At 45.2% G+C, this 18,102-nt stretch overlaps 2 protein-coding genes across 6 annotated transcripts in view; one reads left to right on the top strand and one right to left on the bottom strand.

Moving 5' to 3' along the window:
* Positions 1-11,262, bottom strand: part of CCDC32 (coiled-coil domain containing 32) — a 223,147-nt gene extending 211,885 nt beyond the window's left edge. For 2 of the 3 annotated variants that reach the window (XM_086937417.1, XM_086937418.1), the window contains exon 1: positions 11,004-11,127. The gene's annotated coding sequence lies outside the window, so the exon portion shown is untranslated. Of the gene's footprint in view, positions 1-11,003 lie in introns of all 3 variants that reach the window. The other variant, XM_086937416.1, reaches the window with a different exon arrangement.
* Positions 11,145-18,102, top strand: part of LOC147689911 (protein-L-isoaspartate(D-aspartate) O-methyltransferase-like) — a 160,387-nt gene continuing 153,429 nt past the window's right edge. The window contains exon 1 of one of the 3 annotated variants that reach the window (XM_086937415.1): positions 11,145-11,377. Coding sequence is in view for 2 of the 3 variants with exons in the window: in XM_086937412.1 (XP_086793538.1) it covers positions 11,341-11,377 (37 nt within the window). In the remaining variant the exon portion in view is untranslated. The remainder of the gene's footprint in view (positions 11,378-18,102) is intronic. The other 2 variants (XM_086937412.1, XM_086937413.1) reach the window with 2 other exon arrangements.

The raw sequence follows: 18,102 nt of genomic DNA on the forward strand, positions 1-18,102 counted from the left end.
TGAATAGTACTCTGCGAGTCCAAGGAATGACCTGACCTCATCCTTACTCTTAGGAACAGGAGCCTTAAGTATGGCATCAACAAGATCAGATTTGGGAAGGATACCACACGAGCTTATCTCGTGACCCAAATAAGTGACGCTCTTCCTACCAATCTTGCACTTAGTTCTCTCAGCAGTGAGACCCTTGCTTTCCAAACCTGCAAAACTCTGCACAACAACAAATCATGGTCTTGTTTCTCTTTTCCCATTACAAGAATGTCGTCCTGGAAAAAAAGTATGTTTTTGATATCCTTGAACACCTAGTACATAATGCGCTGGAACATGGCAGCAGCAGAAGCTAACCCAAAAGGTACACGCTTGAATTCAAACAAACCAAAACGGGGTGATAAAAGCTGTCAGATGTCTACTTTCCTCATGAAGAGGAACCTGGTGGTAAGCAGAGGTCAAATCAATACTAGAGAACCACACCATGTCCTTAGTAACTGACAATAACGCCGAAATGTTGGGTAATGGAAATACATAAAAATGTTTTTATTCAGCTCCCTGAGGTCTACACACAAACGGATTTTGCCATTGGCCTTGCGTGCGACCACCAAGGGGGCGACCCAATCAGATGACTCTATGCATTCTATAATCATATAACCAGCTTCTGTATTTCGTCCCTAACCTCATCCTTAACACCTACAGGAAAATTCCTAACCTTGTGAATCACAGGTTTGACATTATCTTTGAGAACTATCTTGTGTGCAAAACCACGGAGTTCACCCACATCCCCTGAAAAAACCTTAGGAAATTTAGAGAAAATAACATTAGGGGTACAAGTTTGCAAAGAATCAATGCACAAAACAGGATCCAAGCTATTAGGATCCAAGCGTATACCCAACTCGCCTTGGTCCCACCGGCCTAAAACACATGGACCAGCTCTCAATACATACAGTTTGCAAGAGGCAGATCTCCCTTTAAATACGAATTCTAGTACACGAACACCCAACAAATCAAATCGGCTTCCCCGTATAGCCCACTGGACGGATGTCAGGCTTATCCAAAAAACATCCTAACTTAGGACAGAGCACCACATCCCATCTATCTTTATTAACAATAGAGTATGGGGAACCAGAATCTGCTGTTAACTTAACCAGAATACCATTCATCACTATTTCATCACTATTTCACAAACAGGCTTCTTCCTTCTTTTCCCATGAACTTCAATCACATCGTCATCATAAATAGTACACACATTGTAATCAAAAGTTTCAGAACTGGCACTCATCATCATCTTCATACTCTTCTACCACACACTTGACCGACTTAGAATTCTTGCATGCCTTAGCAAAATGACCAGACATTTTGCAATAAGCACACTTCGGGCCAAGAGCCGGGCATTTTTTGTCATTGGCTAGATGCGAAGAGCTCCCACAACGGTAACAATTTCCCTTTCCGATTCTTGAGTTGATGGGTTCTTTGGATTTGCTCTCTCTCTTATACACTGGTTTGCCTTTCCCTTTATCCAAGTTGACTTGACTAGGAACTCTAACAATCTTGATCACTTCATCACCACTCTCCGCTTTTGCTTTGCCCACTACAGTTCTAGCACATCTCGAAGTAAGCTCAGCCTTACTAATAATAGCTGAAATCTCCCGTAGACTAGAGTCCCCATTAATCCACAGCTTGTCTTGCAAATTTTGATTATTACAATGCATGACAAGCTGGTCACGTATCAGTTCCTCTTCCATTATGCCAAACTTGCAAGACAACGCCAATCTCCTTAGTGAAGCAATGTCGTCTTCAACCTTCTCGTTGGGTTCTTGCTTCCTATGGTAGAAATTAAATAGATGCACAGCCTTGCAAACAGTGGGAGCAAAGTACGCGTTAAGGTCTGCTATGGCTTGGGTAAACACATTGACTTCGCTGCCAGCAACTGTTCTCTTTTCAATTCTATTATAAACCCTCAATCCACCTGGACCCAGACAATGTAATAAGATCTTCTTCTTTCTCTCAGGAGGCAATTCCTTGCTTTCAAACGTATCAAGGTAATTGATCAAATAGTCTCTCCATTCCTTCCATCTCTGACTGGATACTTCACAGTCCTTAATCAAAAATGCCTGAGGAGCAGGTAGGTTCATAGTGGTAGTTGCCATTGTAATAAAAAAAAACTCACACCTGGATATACAATAAAGAATATATAATAAACTCCAAATCCCCTTAATAATCAGAAAACTTACAATCAATCCGTTGACATGAGCCTTAGAAGAGGAAGAAAAAAAAATGACGACCACCACAAGTTAGTTCTATGAACAAAGTTAAATTAAAATTAAGCGCAATGAATCCAAGCGCAAAAGTACCTTTAAATGACACACTGTGTGTGTGTGTGTCAGAAGAAAGATAGAAGACTGTTAGTAGTCAAACAAGGCTCCCAAAATAACGCTGTGTCAGTGGCTCGAACCTGAATTCCGATGGAGAAAACGAAGTCACTTTCCAAAATGGAGTCACGTTGCGTGACCTTGAACGTGCAGACGACACACGCTGTGTGAACTAACAACGTTCTAACGCTGGATAATTAACACGCTATAAAGGTAATGTTCCATGAGCGTCAACTTGAGAAGATGGCAGAATCTCGTTGCACCGGCATTCGCAACACCACGACAGTGGAACTTCAACTCAAAAGATGAACAGTGAGTAACCACATATACAATTGAGCGATGAGATCCACATTTTTTACGAAATGTGCAAACGTTGAAGATTCGCCATTAACGTAAACACAGTCATTTCCAAATGGAAAATCACTTCTCCCAAGTCCATCCAATTAACTTCATAGAAAAATGAAATAAATAGATAATACCTCATGTAGGGGTCTCAATCCTCACTGAATGCTGTTCACTGTATGTAGCAAATAAATGTTCCATACGAAATCAGAGGCTCCTCAAAGTGACGTTGAATCCTTTTTAATGCGCCGAAGTAAATTTAATCCAAAATGAAAATATGCGGGTTCTTTCAAGAGGATTCAAGCTCCCTCGTCGCCATTGTTGTAAAGAATTACTCGTGATTTTTTAAGTTGTAATCTTATTTAATTAGCTTAAATCCTCGCAGCATCCAGGAGTTGCGGACGCAGCCGCTGGTCAGTCTTCACTCTCAACAATGCCCATAACAACCACAACAACATAACCCCCGAACCCAACACACATTCAAAACATACCAACCGTAGCATCATACTCGAGCTGTCCACGAGGAACGCGGGCCAGCAAACTCGTGGCCAGTTAACACGCGGCTCAGCTCGAGACACAACATAATGAATAAAAGAATTTCAAGTTTAGCATTCACTTGAAGACATGAGGCTGATAGGAGTAGAGGAGTGGCAAGAAGTGCAGGAGGGGCAATTTATGTTCAGTTCTAAATCCCAGAAGCGCACACAGATGTAGTTCCTTGTGTGGCATACGCAGGTGCATGCTGCTTGAACCAATAAAAGACACACATTTTAATAATAGCCACGTTTGAAAAGCAAACAAATTGGCCTTTGTTGCTTCAGGAAGTCTAAAAAGACAGTATTACAAGTTTAGGCCCTTCTGATTCTACCCATTTCCTCTCGGACACAGAAGGGGTAAAAGCATTTGGTACATTAGGCCCTTAAAGTACTGAGTAACTCTAGGTTTTTTGAGTTGGGGGGGGGGGGGGCGGAGGGGGGGGGGGACCTCTGAAAGTGTGGTCCGTTGTTCTGCCTCCTGCTCCGATACAAAAGAACGTGCTTAAAATGACACTCATGAGTAAATTGCAGGACCTCACGTGGCATGATGCTTGCAGCTAGTGGAAAGACAGATGTTTGGAGTGACACGAGAATATTAACAGCGAAAGAAAATGTTGTCCACAAGTCGCCCCTATTTAGGGAAATCATAATTTAAAAAAACACCTAAAATAGCTTGTTCAGCGCACGGTACAGAATCGTGCCTGGTTTCCCAGCTCCAAAGTCGGCACCTGTGCCAGTTACGCCACATCCTCTCTCTAGCGCTTATAATTTCTGTGAGTGATTTTGTTGCGGGGAGTTGGTGAATGGTTCTAGGAAACGACCCCTTGACACCCACGAATACGATAGTGTAGCTAGGCATCGGGAGAGGAACGAAAAAACTAGAAGGTGAAAGGAGGCAGCCAGCTGTGGGGACTAGCAGGGAGTTTGCTGCTAATAATTGTTGGTGGAAAAAAAAAAAACACGAAGTGTACCGTCTAGAACCAAACAACTACATGGTTCCCGAGGTTAGGGTCTCTAGGCGGTCCTCTAGATTCCACTCATGCCTCGCTCCTAGCTATAGTGGTTACTTCCCATTCACTATAGGCAACATCTAGGACAAACCCAACTAGCAGTCCGAGACTCAGGAGTCCACCCTAACGCCATTTTAAAGTCAACAGTATGCCGCAGCGCTAATTAGCAAGCAAATTCCCTTAGGCTGACTGGCCAAAATCAGTCTTATCTGCACCTGCAGGCTTGGAGCATTGAGAGTTCATGAGCACATCTTGTCTGCGAATGCTTGGAACAGCAGCAGCTGAATCAGGCGAGTTTTGCCACATGCAGCTCAGGCGTTCTGCATTCAGCGGGCGCAGAGGTCCTCACAAGTGGTCACGCCCCTGAAGCAACCTGAGGTTTTCAGCAGCTCCTCCTTGCAGGGAAAGGGTCTGATCTGCTCCCCAGTGGGGATTATAAACAATACTCAAACATGTTTCTCGTCCTGATGACTGTGCGCAGGTGCTCCCATGGTGGCCTCACTTATCCGGCAGGGATGTGCGAGTCTGGTTGCACGTCTTGTTGCTCCGGGTGACACCTCTGGCATATGCAGTCACCGTTTCCTCTCTGTATAAGATTTGGCACAGTGACGTCCTCAGCATCGTCCCCTCCAGACATATAGGGTTATAGCTCACCACAACAAAAGGGCTACGGCCCTCACAGCACTGCAATCTTCTAGCGGTGGGCTCTCCTGGCATATGAGCTCTGGCCCGATCTGCACAGAAGTACACACGGCTCAATTCACAGCAGACCTCCTTTGGCATATGGGGATCACCAACTTCATCCTGCACACAAGAAACATGATTGGTGCAGCTGCTATCTCCTCACAAAATGTTTCCACTCGACAGGCCTCCCCTTGGAGCTCACTTGCTCTCCACTTCCTCACAGGGCACACTTGTCTTGGCAAGCATGCAGGGGCTGGTGCTGCAGGCTCCGGGGCAGGCGATCTTGCAATCCCTGTGTGATGTCCCCTCACCTAGTAGGTAGACTAGAAGGCCTTGGCCCCCAGTCCTGGTCAGAGGAAGAAGTCTTGCTGAGCTTCCCATCCTCACACAGCCTGTCTGGCTGTTTGGCAGATGACAATTTGTGGGGCCTCAAGCTTTCCTTATAGTCAATTTCCTGAAACCAATAATGACTTAGAGTCCGAGTCTTTCAAGTTTATGTTGGGGGTCAACTTCTTTTGAAGTGTCTGCTCTTCCTCTTACAAGCAGTCTGTCACAGCAGGAGTGACTCCAAAGCGAATAGCCTCATAACACAGTCCATGGGAGTTACTAGAGTTCACACCTGAATAGCAGCCATTGTGATATGTAAGCGCAGGGCCCCAGACCTACTCTTTATGATTCACATCTCCTTCCTGAGATGTCCCAAGGCCCCCGGGGGGGGAGGGGGGTTTGGGGGGGAATTCCTCTTCCCTCTGTGTTTCACCATGCAGGCCTGGGATCTCCCAAAATGGAACCCAGGGCCCTGCATGTATTGTTCCTTTCACAGGCATACACCCACTGCATGTATACAGCATACACACCCTTCCAGTACTTTACCCTGCCAATAATGAGATAAGCATACAGCAGCACAACTGCAACCAAGTGAGCCTGTTGACCTCACTCCAGTGACACAGGTTCAAAAAAGACCTTATCACTCCTACTGATCACTACACAGTATGCAGCAATCACCACACTTGTGCTGCATAAATTCTGGTGAAGGCAGAAGCCTTCAATCACTATGAGGATAGTGATTTGGGCGCCCCTCCCGATCCAACAAGACCACAATCTGAGAGACAGGCCTATGTCCCGGCGCATATGCATTATCTGTGTGTGCCTATGACAACAAAAAATCAACAGTAGGGATCCACACATCAGTACAGTTAGGGCACTCAGGGCAGGGGTGCACATCCATTACAATGTGCAGTACAATTATCCGCCCCAACAGACACACATCTCTGAAGCATGTATTTAAGTCATGAATCATGTCAAAATGTGTTCTGTTAGTAATAAATAAAGTAAGCCAACACCGCTTTAGTTTATTCCTTATTGGAGATTCGTTTTGGGCAGACTTTCTAAAAAATACACATGTACTTGCAGACTACACAAACTGACATTTATTGACTTTGCTGCTATTAAGATCATTGCTTTCACAGTGACTCTGTTCCTCTCCCCACAGCTCTACTTTTCTCCTCTGCAGTTCCCAATTACTGGGCTCCTACTGGGTAGTGATGGATGGAGCCATTTTCCATACATATGGACACTATTCAACCCCTCTTTCTCCGGCAGGCTCCACTTCCCCTCCCCATCCCTGTGGACAGGGCTTTACGTGGGGCAGGTCCCTCCTGGTAGTAATTAAAAATGGGCACTGAAATTGGTCCCTACCGGGCCCCTATATGCATGCCCTTCACTTAAAAGGAAAAACATCAATTTCTGAACAGTTAACATAAAAAGAACAAGCATTGGCATAGCCAATAGGTCTCGCCTTTGGGAACTTATAAGTGTTTAGCCAGAGATACTGGCTTTGCCAATGTCTAAGCTATGTTGTAGAGGATTGTGGTTACTATGCAGCATGTTGAAAAGTTATAATAAACAAGTATAATAAGTATATATATATATATATATATATATATATCTCTCTCTAAGAAGACATTACGTACAACTGAACGACCCAAATAAAGAATTAACTTAAAAATGTCTTCTAGTTTTTTGTCCTAGCAATTCTAGCAACTTCTTCCTGCCTGTTATAATGCTGGTTTGTTATAGTTTTATTTTTTGTTATGGGGGGGGGACATAAACGGGAGGTTGGAAAATAGTACCGGAATTACAACATGAGCAGCAGACAGACTTTAGGAGAGAATCAAAAGATGGCAGATTCTGAGGGAAGACTGAGGTGGTGCTGAGGAGGTGGTGTGCTGATGCGGAGGTGATGCTCAGGTGATGGTAAATGATACTCAGGTGGTGCTGAAATAAGGTGAGGTAGTTCTGAAGTGGTGGTGTGCTGGTGCAGAGGTGATGCTGGGTGATACTGAGGTGATGCTGAGTGATGCTGTGGTGGCAAGTCAAGCTGAGGTGGTGGTGCGGTGGTGGTGCTGCACTGGTGCTCTAGTGGTGCTGAGTTGGTGCTGTTCTGGGATGATACTGTGCTGATGCGGCAGTAGTGCTGATGCTGAAGTGGTGCTGCATTGGTGCTGAATTGATGTTGAGGTGCTGCTGCGGAGGTGGTGGGCTGGTGCTGAGGTGGAGCTGGGCTGATGCGGAGTCTGTGGTGGGGCACTGACGAAGTGGTGCTGAGACGGTGCTATGCTGATGCGGAGGTGGTGATTAGGTGACGCTGAGTGACCCTGAGGTTGTGCTGAGTCATTCTTTGGTGGTGGTGTTAAGCTGGCGCTCAGGTGGTGCCGAGTGATGCTGATTTGGTGCTGTGCTGATGGTGTGCTGTTGTTGAAGTTGTGCTGCAGTGATGCTGAAGTTGTGCTGCGTTGTTGCTGAATTGGTACTAGAAAAAAACTGACAGCAAAAGCTGATGCAAAGTAGAAAAATATTGCACTATAGTGGTTTAATGTTCATCATACGGAAATGGATAATGGCACTACATATTTCGGGGAGCGACTCTACAACAAGTCTCAACTGCGACCACAGCAACCACTCCTGCTACCCTTACCATGCAGAGTTTAGTATGGATGACAGTACAGTCGAGAAATAACGGCTGAGGATGTCACTAGCCAGTGGACAGAGAGCACAGCACATACTAGTGTGGGCGGCAGGAGCAGGCACGGACCCCCGGTACCCACATCGCAGGGAAACAGAAATCGCTCGAAGCCACTGCTAGCCAGAGTGCAGACAAACAGAAGACCGCTGCTGGCCACAGCAAAACAGCCACAAACCAGGTCATGTATGGGGTACAGACCTCTACCTGGATACAGGCAGCACAGCCAGCCATAGACAGAGGAAAGCCAAGAAAGCAACCTGGCCAGTTCTACGGCATCGCCAGCGATTGGTCAACAGAAAAGAAGGGATTGCTGATGAGACCCATGCCCTCGGCACCTGAAACAGGGGCAGTGGCGCTATACTAATGTCCGTCTATGACCTCGTGGGCGAGCTGCGCGTGTCTGTACTGCTGCAGATGAGTATTCATAAACTGGGAGAGATACTAGGCCAGGTGAATCCATGGGGGGGTACATTAGCCCAGCACACCCCTATTCTGTGGGGCATTCCTCCACACCTGACCTGCCATAGGCCAGGCAGAAGCGTAGGGACAGGTATTAGACCAGGTGAGAACCACCATCCTTTGGCAGGACCACTGCACAGCATGGGCACTGGAAGTAAGGGTGGTGCAGCAGCACAAAAATAATCATGTTGGAGTCCAGGAGGCAAATGAACAAGATTTCTGTTTCTCTGGTCACATTTGCTGTGCGATTAAAAACAAAGGTCAAATGTCATGCTATGACTTCTGACAAACTTCTGCTTATTAAGAAACTTGTATTTACTTATAATTCTCGGACTTAAAGAGGATTTTGTAAAAAAGTGACATAGGAGGACAATCTTGTTATGGTACCACAACTTAAAAAACTGATATCCTTCAGCTTTTTTCCCTTCAAAACACACAACAACGTTTAAATAATGTAAAGAGACTAAACATAGAATTCAAAATAGCTCAGCAATTAGGATAGCGCAAACGAAGCACACTTTTTTGAATTTCTGAAGTGTGATGAAAACATATTTTAATAGGATTAAAATAAATCAGGGCCATTTACTTGGTGATTGACGCACATGACAAATATCCGCTGATTATCTTTTCGGTGCTCTGTAGTATACTACTAAAACGGCATGTCTATGCAGATGGAATATCCATTCCAATGAAAAATGTGCTGTCTGTAAGTGACGGTGTGCAACCACAACAGTGTTCTAGAATGCACCAGCAGCTACACACCACACCTTTACCGCTCTCCTGCTGAATCGGCGCGGTACATTTGCTACACTTGTTTTTGGTACGATGCTTTGATTTTTCACAATCGCAGAGACTTTAGTGATGCAGCACCCCGCTCTTGAATTATTCCAGCACCACTGCTGCACGGTGGATGCCTACACCGATAAGGACCAACCAGGGAACCCAACCACACATGGGAAGAGCTCCCTGGGGGGTAGATAGAGGCAGAGGGCCAGGTGGGGATGGTGCGTGCCAGCCAAGCAGCAACGAGGGAAGGACTGGCAGCCAGGCCTAGGAATGCTCATCTGTACCGCGTCCATACATTCTACATCCGAGCTATAGAAACACCTACGTTAACGCACAGCTCTGAGACTAAGTCCTGGTGCAATTCCCTCTATCCGGCTCCGCAACATACCGGACAAGGCAGACTCAGACACGCCGAGGAGGGCCGGGCCGATACCGAGAGCTGCCGTTCACATCGACCAGCAGAAAATGGGTCTGGACAGGCCCAGTGCCAGGAGCCTGTCATCAGGTGAGCATTCCTGCGCCACGTGCCACCTCTGGGCAAGACAGGTCCCGGCGTGTGATACACGGCACCCACTTTCACTGCAGACACGCCTGCCGGATACCTCACAGCAGCACCGAGCAGCGGAGTCAGCAACCTGTCAGCAGCCGCATGGACAGGCCCTGGCTGGAACAGGGCGAGGATGCCCTACCAGCAAGGTGTGAGCAGAGAGCAGTGCGGGCTGGTCAGCGTCGTCGCCCCTTCCACCAGTGCAGACTGGGCAGGGCCGCCTTGCCCAGTGTCATAATGCAAAATCATGAGACCTCGCTGCAGAACGAAATCAAGGGGCTCAGAGTTCCTGTATCTCTCAAACATTCTTTCACCTTGCTCTGAATAGGTTCCCTGAAGGTCGGAGGCCCCTGAAGTGGTGTGCGCCGCTGGGGCGGGTGTTACGCCCCGGACCTTCAAGTAAAGCATAACGAGAAACACCAGTGCTGACGGCCCGTTTAGCAAGGTTTGAGTAGAAAGACCAGTGCAAGGGATCCAGAGCAGACAAATCTGCTAAACAGGAGCTTTTTCCAATGGCAGGCCTCAGTTTCGAGAGGCCTGCCAATGGAAAAGGGGCGTGGCTTCACGCCATACTGAAATCCCCTGCTCACAACATCTCTTTGCCTGCAGCAGCTGCGCTGCAACGCAGGCTTCGACCTAAAAAGGGGAAGGGTAAAAAGAAGGGGGGGGGGGGGTAAACCATGCCAATGATTCAGTTTCTGCTTATATGTCATACATTTTACTTATTTTTGCCTTCTCAAGAGCGTTAGCTGTTTACAGGATGTGTTTCTGTATTTTTTTGGTCTTAATATATTATTCTTATATAGTGCATACTCTGAATTGAGTCGTCTCCAAATATTTATAATGGCCATGATTGAGAGCTCTACATTGAAGGATGAAAACAGCGAGAGTCACAGACATCTGGTTCATATGTTTAAGCCACGCCCTTAATGAAATAGGCCATTACCCTTTTATGGACTCCTCCACTTAAAGCCGTCTTTTAAGTAGGTTTCCACTTTTCTTTATCCTTATTTAGAGTATCACATGACTTTCCCCTCTGCTGAGCTAGCCTCATTCACCTCACGGGAGGCCAGGACTAGAAACTGTGTCCCCAACGACATGGAGTCAAGTGGTCAACATGCATGGCTCTGTTAGTGTTAAGCCCCCTTTACATTAGCGACTCTGTAGATTGCGGTTCCATGGCGGTCTCCTTCAAAAGTTCAACATTTCTTAGAACTATCACTTTCATATCCACATCTTCACCTAACGACCAACCTGTATTGTGAAGCCGGGTCTCCTGGAGCACTAGAAACGCTCGGACCAGCAGCCTACTCCGGGCCAGACAACACAGCATCGAACGCCTAAAGCACCAAAGCGGCAGGACCAGGGATTGACTGACACCGCAGCGGACCAATCACAGCACGAAGGACAACCTGCTTTACGGCTTCGATATCTTTTTTATGATTAACGTGTTTGTGTTGTGCCTCGTCGCAGCGCCCTCTCTTCACCGGAGCCCTGTGGATCCCAGCTCTTTGAGAGGCGGAAGCATAAACTCATACAAGGCCATAAAGTTAGGGGGACGGCTGTTGCCGTAAAGAATGCTGCAAAGCCCATGACAATCCTTGGAAGACGTAAACGCGAGCGCGGAGGTAAGTGACGTTACTGTTATTCTGCTGGACGCGGTTTTCCTGTTTCCAAAAACGTTTCCCAGTGGTTCTGAGCATGCGCGACGTAACTAGGCCGGCTTCTCACTAAAGGGGTTTCGGGTGGGCGGTTTTGTTTTCCGTCATCTCGCACATTAGGATTTTTTATTTTTTTACAGCCAGCCTGTGGTATTCTATGCTTAGGTCATTTAGAATCTACAGCCACTTTAAACCTCCTACATCGAGTTGGTATTTGATATAGCCCCCTCCTTACCAATATTTAATTACAACTGCGTATGGCCAGAGCTGCCAACTTTGAAGCTGGGGAACCGGGTTCTAGACTCGGGCTAATTAATGTATCTTTGTGTAATGTAAGTAACTAGTACTCATAAATCTCTCCAATACCTTCGGGTCGAGTTCTATATGAACTGCCCCGAAAATGTGTATAGCGACCGCTAGAAATGAGGGTAATCCAACTGGATCCGGCAACTGTCAATGAGTCGGATCCGGGACCGCTTCAGTGAACTCATACTTTCCACAGTTTTCGACAGAGGGGCACTTTAAGCCGTGCCCGCACTTTTTGTGTGCTCAGTCAGAGAAGCAGCCTGGGGTAAAGGAAGCATCACACTGTGTTCCGTGGGATGAAAACGTTGTATGTGAGTCACATGTGACGATTAGCGGCCTAGTTCATTAAGAGCGTAGCTTTAAACATAAAAATCTTGTGTTTCACAAACCTGCGATATGACCAAGTCAAGTCAAAAACCACTTTATTCGATTTAGTTAAAAATCATAAAAGCATGCTACAATCAATTAAAAATGACAATTCAATTTCATAAAAAATGTCATATAGCAATATATATACACAGTTTAAACAAGCATTTACAATGCAACGGTTTCGCCTTTGGAAAAGTTTGAGCTATTGGCATTGTAAATGACAAATTTTGTATTTATGTGTTGGTTTTGAAAGCAGATCAATAAATGGCATTGTCATTTACAATGCCAATAGCTTAATCTCTCTGGCTGCAGGGCCCGCATTCGCCAACATTGTGTGCATTATTACTGCAGATGTTTTAACGTATCCAGATTATTGGAAATTAAGGGAAACTACTCACTTAAGTAACAGCCAACATGGGGAACTAGCTTATTTAGTTAAGCATGTGTGGAAATAACATCCTCTTAACGATGTTGCCAACGAAACAGGGGCACAAAGTAAACTACTCAGCATTCATCCAACCAAGGGGCTTCCAGGTCGATAAACCTGGATATCTTAATACTCCACACACTTGTTGGCAGGGTATACCCGAAGTAGGTCCCTTGCTCACTTTGGCACTGGATTCAAGCTAGCCTTGCAGATTAGGGGTATTACCCGAAAGCAGCCCCAGGATGCTTGTGTCCGGTTCAGGAAAGACCTGGATTGGCAATTTGGGCTGGACTGTTCCCATGAGGCACGGGGTCAAGACTGATTTGCTTATAGCTGAGTCTGAACTGAGGTGGCAAAGTGAACTAAAGAACGATGATTGATTCAACCACGATCTGTGACTTGGGGCAAGTGTCCGAAAAGTTTCTGCAATTCATCTCCTTGTGTTTGCTATTTAATACTCTAGTCTACACTGCAGAAACCTGTTATCATAATATGACATTACTAGGCATCACAGCGGAAAGACAGCCGCAGACCTTGACGTCATTTGGTCCGAGTCAAGTAGTTGATTCCAGGAATGAGACATAAGACTGTGACACATAGTCAAGCAAAAAAACAATTGAGGTCATATAGCAAATTCATTCTAAGCCCCTAACACCTCATAACGCCTGTTGTCAGACTGTAACATCACTATGGAAACCAGATGTCAGTCTCTGACAGCACTCCAGAAACCAGATATCAGACTTTGATGTCAGTCCAGGACCCGGAAGCTAGATTGTAACATCACTCCAGAAACCACATGTCATAGTTTGACATCACTCAGATAACTTGTAAGTAGGCTGTGATGTTACTTCAGAAAGCAGATATCAAACTATGACATTATCCACAGACCCTGCAGTTAGACTGTAAAATTACTAAAGAAACCGTATATTAGACTTTGACATCACTACAGAAAAATAGATCTCAGACTCAATCCAGATATCAGCCTCTGGAGTGGCCTCATGAACCAGATATCAGACTTTGATATCACTCTAGAAAAATAGAGATCAGACTCAAGCCATATATCAGACTCTGGGGTTACTCCATAAAGCAGATATCAGATACTAACATCATATCAGAAAGCAGATATCAGACTTTGACATCACGCCAGGAACCTGTAGCAAGACTGTAGCATCACTTCAGAAACCAGACACTAAACCAACCATATTCCAGGAGTCTGTAGTTGGACTGGACCATCACTCCAGAAACCATATATCAGACTCTGACATCACCACAGAACCTGCAGTTAGACTGCAACATAACTAAAGAAACCAGATATCAGAGTCCGACATCACTCCAGAAAAATAGATATCAGAATCAAGCCAGATATCAGCCTCTGGCTTCACCGCAGGAACCAGACATCAGACTCTGACATCATTCCAGGAATCTGAAGTTAGGCTGTAACATCACTCCAGATACCAGACACTAAACTGAAACCAGATTCCAGGAGTCTGTAGTTACACTGGAACATCACTTCAGAAATCACATATCATACTTTGACATCACTCAGAGAACCTGTAGTTAAACTGTAATTTTACTCTAGAAACCAGATATCAAACTATGACATTATCCCCAGAACCTGCAGTTAGACAGCAAAGTAACTAAATAAACCAGATATAAGACTCTGACATCACTCTAGAAGCCAGATATCAGACACAAGCCGGATATCAGTCTCTGGCATCACCACAGGAACCCGTAGTTAGACTGTAACATCACACCAAAAACCATATATCAGACTCGGAGCAGACATAGGACTTTGACATCACTCCATGAACCTGTAGTTAGACTGCAACATCACACCAAAAAACATTTATCAGGCTCAGAGCAGACATAGGACTTTGACATCACTCCATGAACCTGTAGTGAGACTGCAACATCGCACCAAAAATCATATATCAGGCTCAGGCAAGACAAAGGACTTTGACATCAATCCATGAACCTGTAGTTAGACTGCAACATCACACCAAAAATCATATATCAGGCTCAGAGCAGACATAGGACTTTGACATCACTCCATGAACCTGTAGTGAGACTGTAACATCACACCAAAAACCATATATCAGGCTCAGAGCAGACATAGAACTTTGACATCACTCCATGAACCTGTAGTGAGACTGTAACATCACACCAAAAACCATATATCAGGCTCAGAGCAGACATAGGACTTGGACATCACTTCATGAACCTGTAGTTAAGACTGCAACATCACACCAAAAATCATATATCCGGCTCAGAGCAGACATAGGACTTTGACATCACTCCATGAACCTGTAGTTAAGACTGCAACATCACACCAAATACCATATATCAGGCTCAGGCAAGACAAAGGACTTTGACATCACTCCATGAACCTGTAGTTAGACTGCAACATCACACCAAAAATCATATATCAGACTCAGAGCAGATATAGGACTTTGACATCAGTCCATGAACCTGTAGTTAGACTTTAACATCACACCAAAAATCATATATCAGGCTCAGAGCAGACATAGGACTTTGACATGACTCCATGAACCTGTAGTTAAGACTGCAACATCACACCAAATACCATATATCAGACTCAGAGCAGATATAGGACTTTGACATCAGTCCATGAACCTGTAGTTAGACTGCAACATCACACCAAAAATCATATAGCAGACTCAGAGCAGATATAGGACTTTGACATCAGTCCATGAACCTGTAGTTAGACTTTAACATCACACCAAAAATCATATATCAGGCTCAGAGCAGACATAGGACTCTGACATCACTCCAGGAACCTGTTCTCAGAAGGTGCCATCACTCCTCGACCACCATACCAGACAGTGATAGGACACTGCATCCGGTCTCGGCCTTAGCCTGCACAACCCTCTCTATCGAAATGTCGTTAAGTATTTCTATGACAAAAACAAACTGTGTTTAACAGAAAATTATAAAAGTACCATTAAAATCCGCCAGAAACGTAGAAGGACTAGAGAAAGTATACATTAGGAATCTAAAATTACTCGATACTCACTTTGAACAAAGGACATGCCAAAGTGCAGGGGTTTCTTCAGTAACAACAGCGCAAACAAGTACAAAATCCATAGGAACGTGAAAACGGAACACATAAAAAAAATGCAATTTCCACCTTTCATGGGGCACCAGACGAGGAGGAACGAGGCATAAATGGTCTGTTTGTCAGCATGAGACGCCTGCTTGTTTGCAGCTGAAGCAAAAGTAGCGCGAGCGCGACGCACACGTAGCGCGTGCACACGTAGCACTATGCACAAGTGTTTGTCTCGTGGTCACGTGATGACGTGTCGGGTTCCAGTTCTAGAATCGAATCTCCAGACGAACGACGTTGTACAACGGCTGGAGATTGGATTCCCGTGCGGGCAGATGTGCGTAGGTGGGCCGGCCCTTTGTATGTATAGGAATAAAAGAAGATTTAATGAACGGTACACTGCTCAGACAGGCTTAGTGTGAGGTGGGGCGTGCCGCGTGTCTAATGCGGAGCGAACTTGCTGACGAAGCGCCGGATTTGACCACAGAACAAATATGACAACAACAGCTGTGACACCGGGTGTCTGTTGCTCAGGGCCTGCATTGACCATTTAGCTCCTAATACAGGGATTATCCTTCATCTAGGCACGCTTGGTTTTGACAGGAGATGGGACTGGGGCACTGGGAGATAAAGTGGTGTGTGCGTGGTCGAACAATAAAGTCGGTCAGAGCTAGCAGTAGAACACAGGCTGCTCCACAGTCAATAACTTCAACATTAGGGCGCATCTCTTCTCCCAAGCATGTACGTCAGGTCATGTTTCTTCAATAAGTAAGTCTGGGATAAATCAAAAAGTAATTCATACTCGCAGAAAAAACAAGTCAGGTCCCGGCCCGGGCCGCGCTGTGATTGGCTGACGTCACGGGGGTGTCCCGGGCCGGCAGCCAATCACAGCGCGGCCCGGGAATGACGTCACGGGGGTGTCCCGGGCCGGCAGCCAATCGCAGCGCGGCCCGGGACAAAGGGGCGGGGCTTAAAAAAAGCACCAGAAACGCCCCCGAATCGCGTTTTCGTGAGAAAGCGCGATTGACACCCTCTGCCTCCCAATGGCTAGCCTCCATTTATGGAGCTAGCCAATTGGAAACAGAGGCTGTCCTAACCTCACTACTAAAAACAAAAGATTTCGAATGGGAGGGGCTTCGCCCCTCGCCAAAAGTCGAAACCTAAAAACAGCTAGAAAAATAATTATTAGCTAAAATTTTACAGATACAAAGAAAACATTTCATCCTCCAACACAGACCCCTATATTACATTTGCAATCTCCTCCTCCTAATCCTGACAGCAGCAACAAGGTAATTAGCCACGCCAAACATAACCAAAGGTGATTCTAGCATTTGTAAATACAGGAGAGCTGGTTTTGCCTGTAGAAAAGCTTTGCCCTTCAATAAAGGCACCAAATACTTCTGTCTTGGGGTATTGTAAAAATGGAAGAACAGCATTAGGTGCATATTATCTTGCAGTGAAAAATTGTCACAATTACACACAGGTGCATCCTCAAGCTTATACCAACTATGGCTATCACAAAGAACCGTATAAATCTGATTAAACCGAAATTTAACCAGAAGCCACCTGTGAAAAGGGATGTTTACTATGGCAAGATACGGTTGAATAGCTAGACAAGTAATCGTCAAAAAATGGGCTCTGACCGTGGGTTTTGTAAGTTGATATTCCTCTCTCTCCAAGCTCTTCAGTTTAAAAAAGTTAAGCTTGACCCAATCTAGATCAGCTTTTTTCAAACCCAGAGGGGAGGAAAATATCTCGGGACGACCAAGTTCCAAAGAACACTTATAAATATATGACAGCCAAACAATATCTTTGAATTTGTCCAGTTTTAAACAGTCCATCAGTATTTTATGATTTAAACCTAGGTTGTTATTGGTCCAAATCCTAATCCATAGAAGAATAGGTGCCATAGAAAGGATATCGGTAATGTACCCTAAACCAAGCTCCTGATGAACTGAGAATGTGGCTGTCGACTGGGGGAGCCCTAGTATAGACCGGAGGAACTTATTCTCCTCCCTTTGAATGGTTTTACTATTCACATAGCCCCACAGACCTGCTCCATACCTGGCTATTGCCAGAGTTTTTGCCCTGTACAAGCTTAATAATGCACCGCTCGGCTTCCCTCCAAGTCTCCTTGAAAAACTTAAAATTGCATTTACCGAGCTCCTCACCGCTTTGGTTTTGGCTGTAATTTGAGGGATCCAGCTACCCTTAGTATCAAAAATTACACCAAGGTAAGTAAAAACTTTGACATTAGTGATTACTTCACCATTACAATAGAAAGATTTGGTGTTGTTTTTGACAGCCCCGAATGCCATAACATGGGATTTAGAATTATTTACCACTAAGTCAAGTGAGGACATAAATTCACTAAATGCATTTAAAAGTCTCTGCAGACCTAAATGTGTCTGAGCTATTAAAGCAACGTCATCCGCGTACAGGAGAACAGGGATGCGAGTATCCCCTGCACGCGGTGTATCCAAAGTAGCAGTTAAAAGATTTTTCTCTAGTGAATTTATGTATAAT

This window comes from Lissotriton vulgaris, chromosome 9, assembly GCF_964263255.1.
Source record: "Lissotriton vulgaris chromosome 9, aLisVul1.2, whole genome shotgun sequence".
In the NCBI taxonomy this organism is placed as follows: domain Eukaryota; kingdom Metazoa; phylum Chordata; class Amphibia; order Caudata; family Salamandridae; genus Lissotriton; species Lissotriton vulgaris.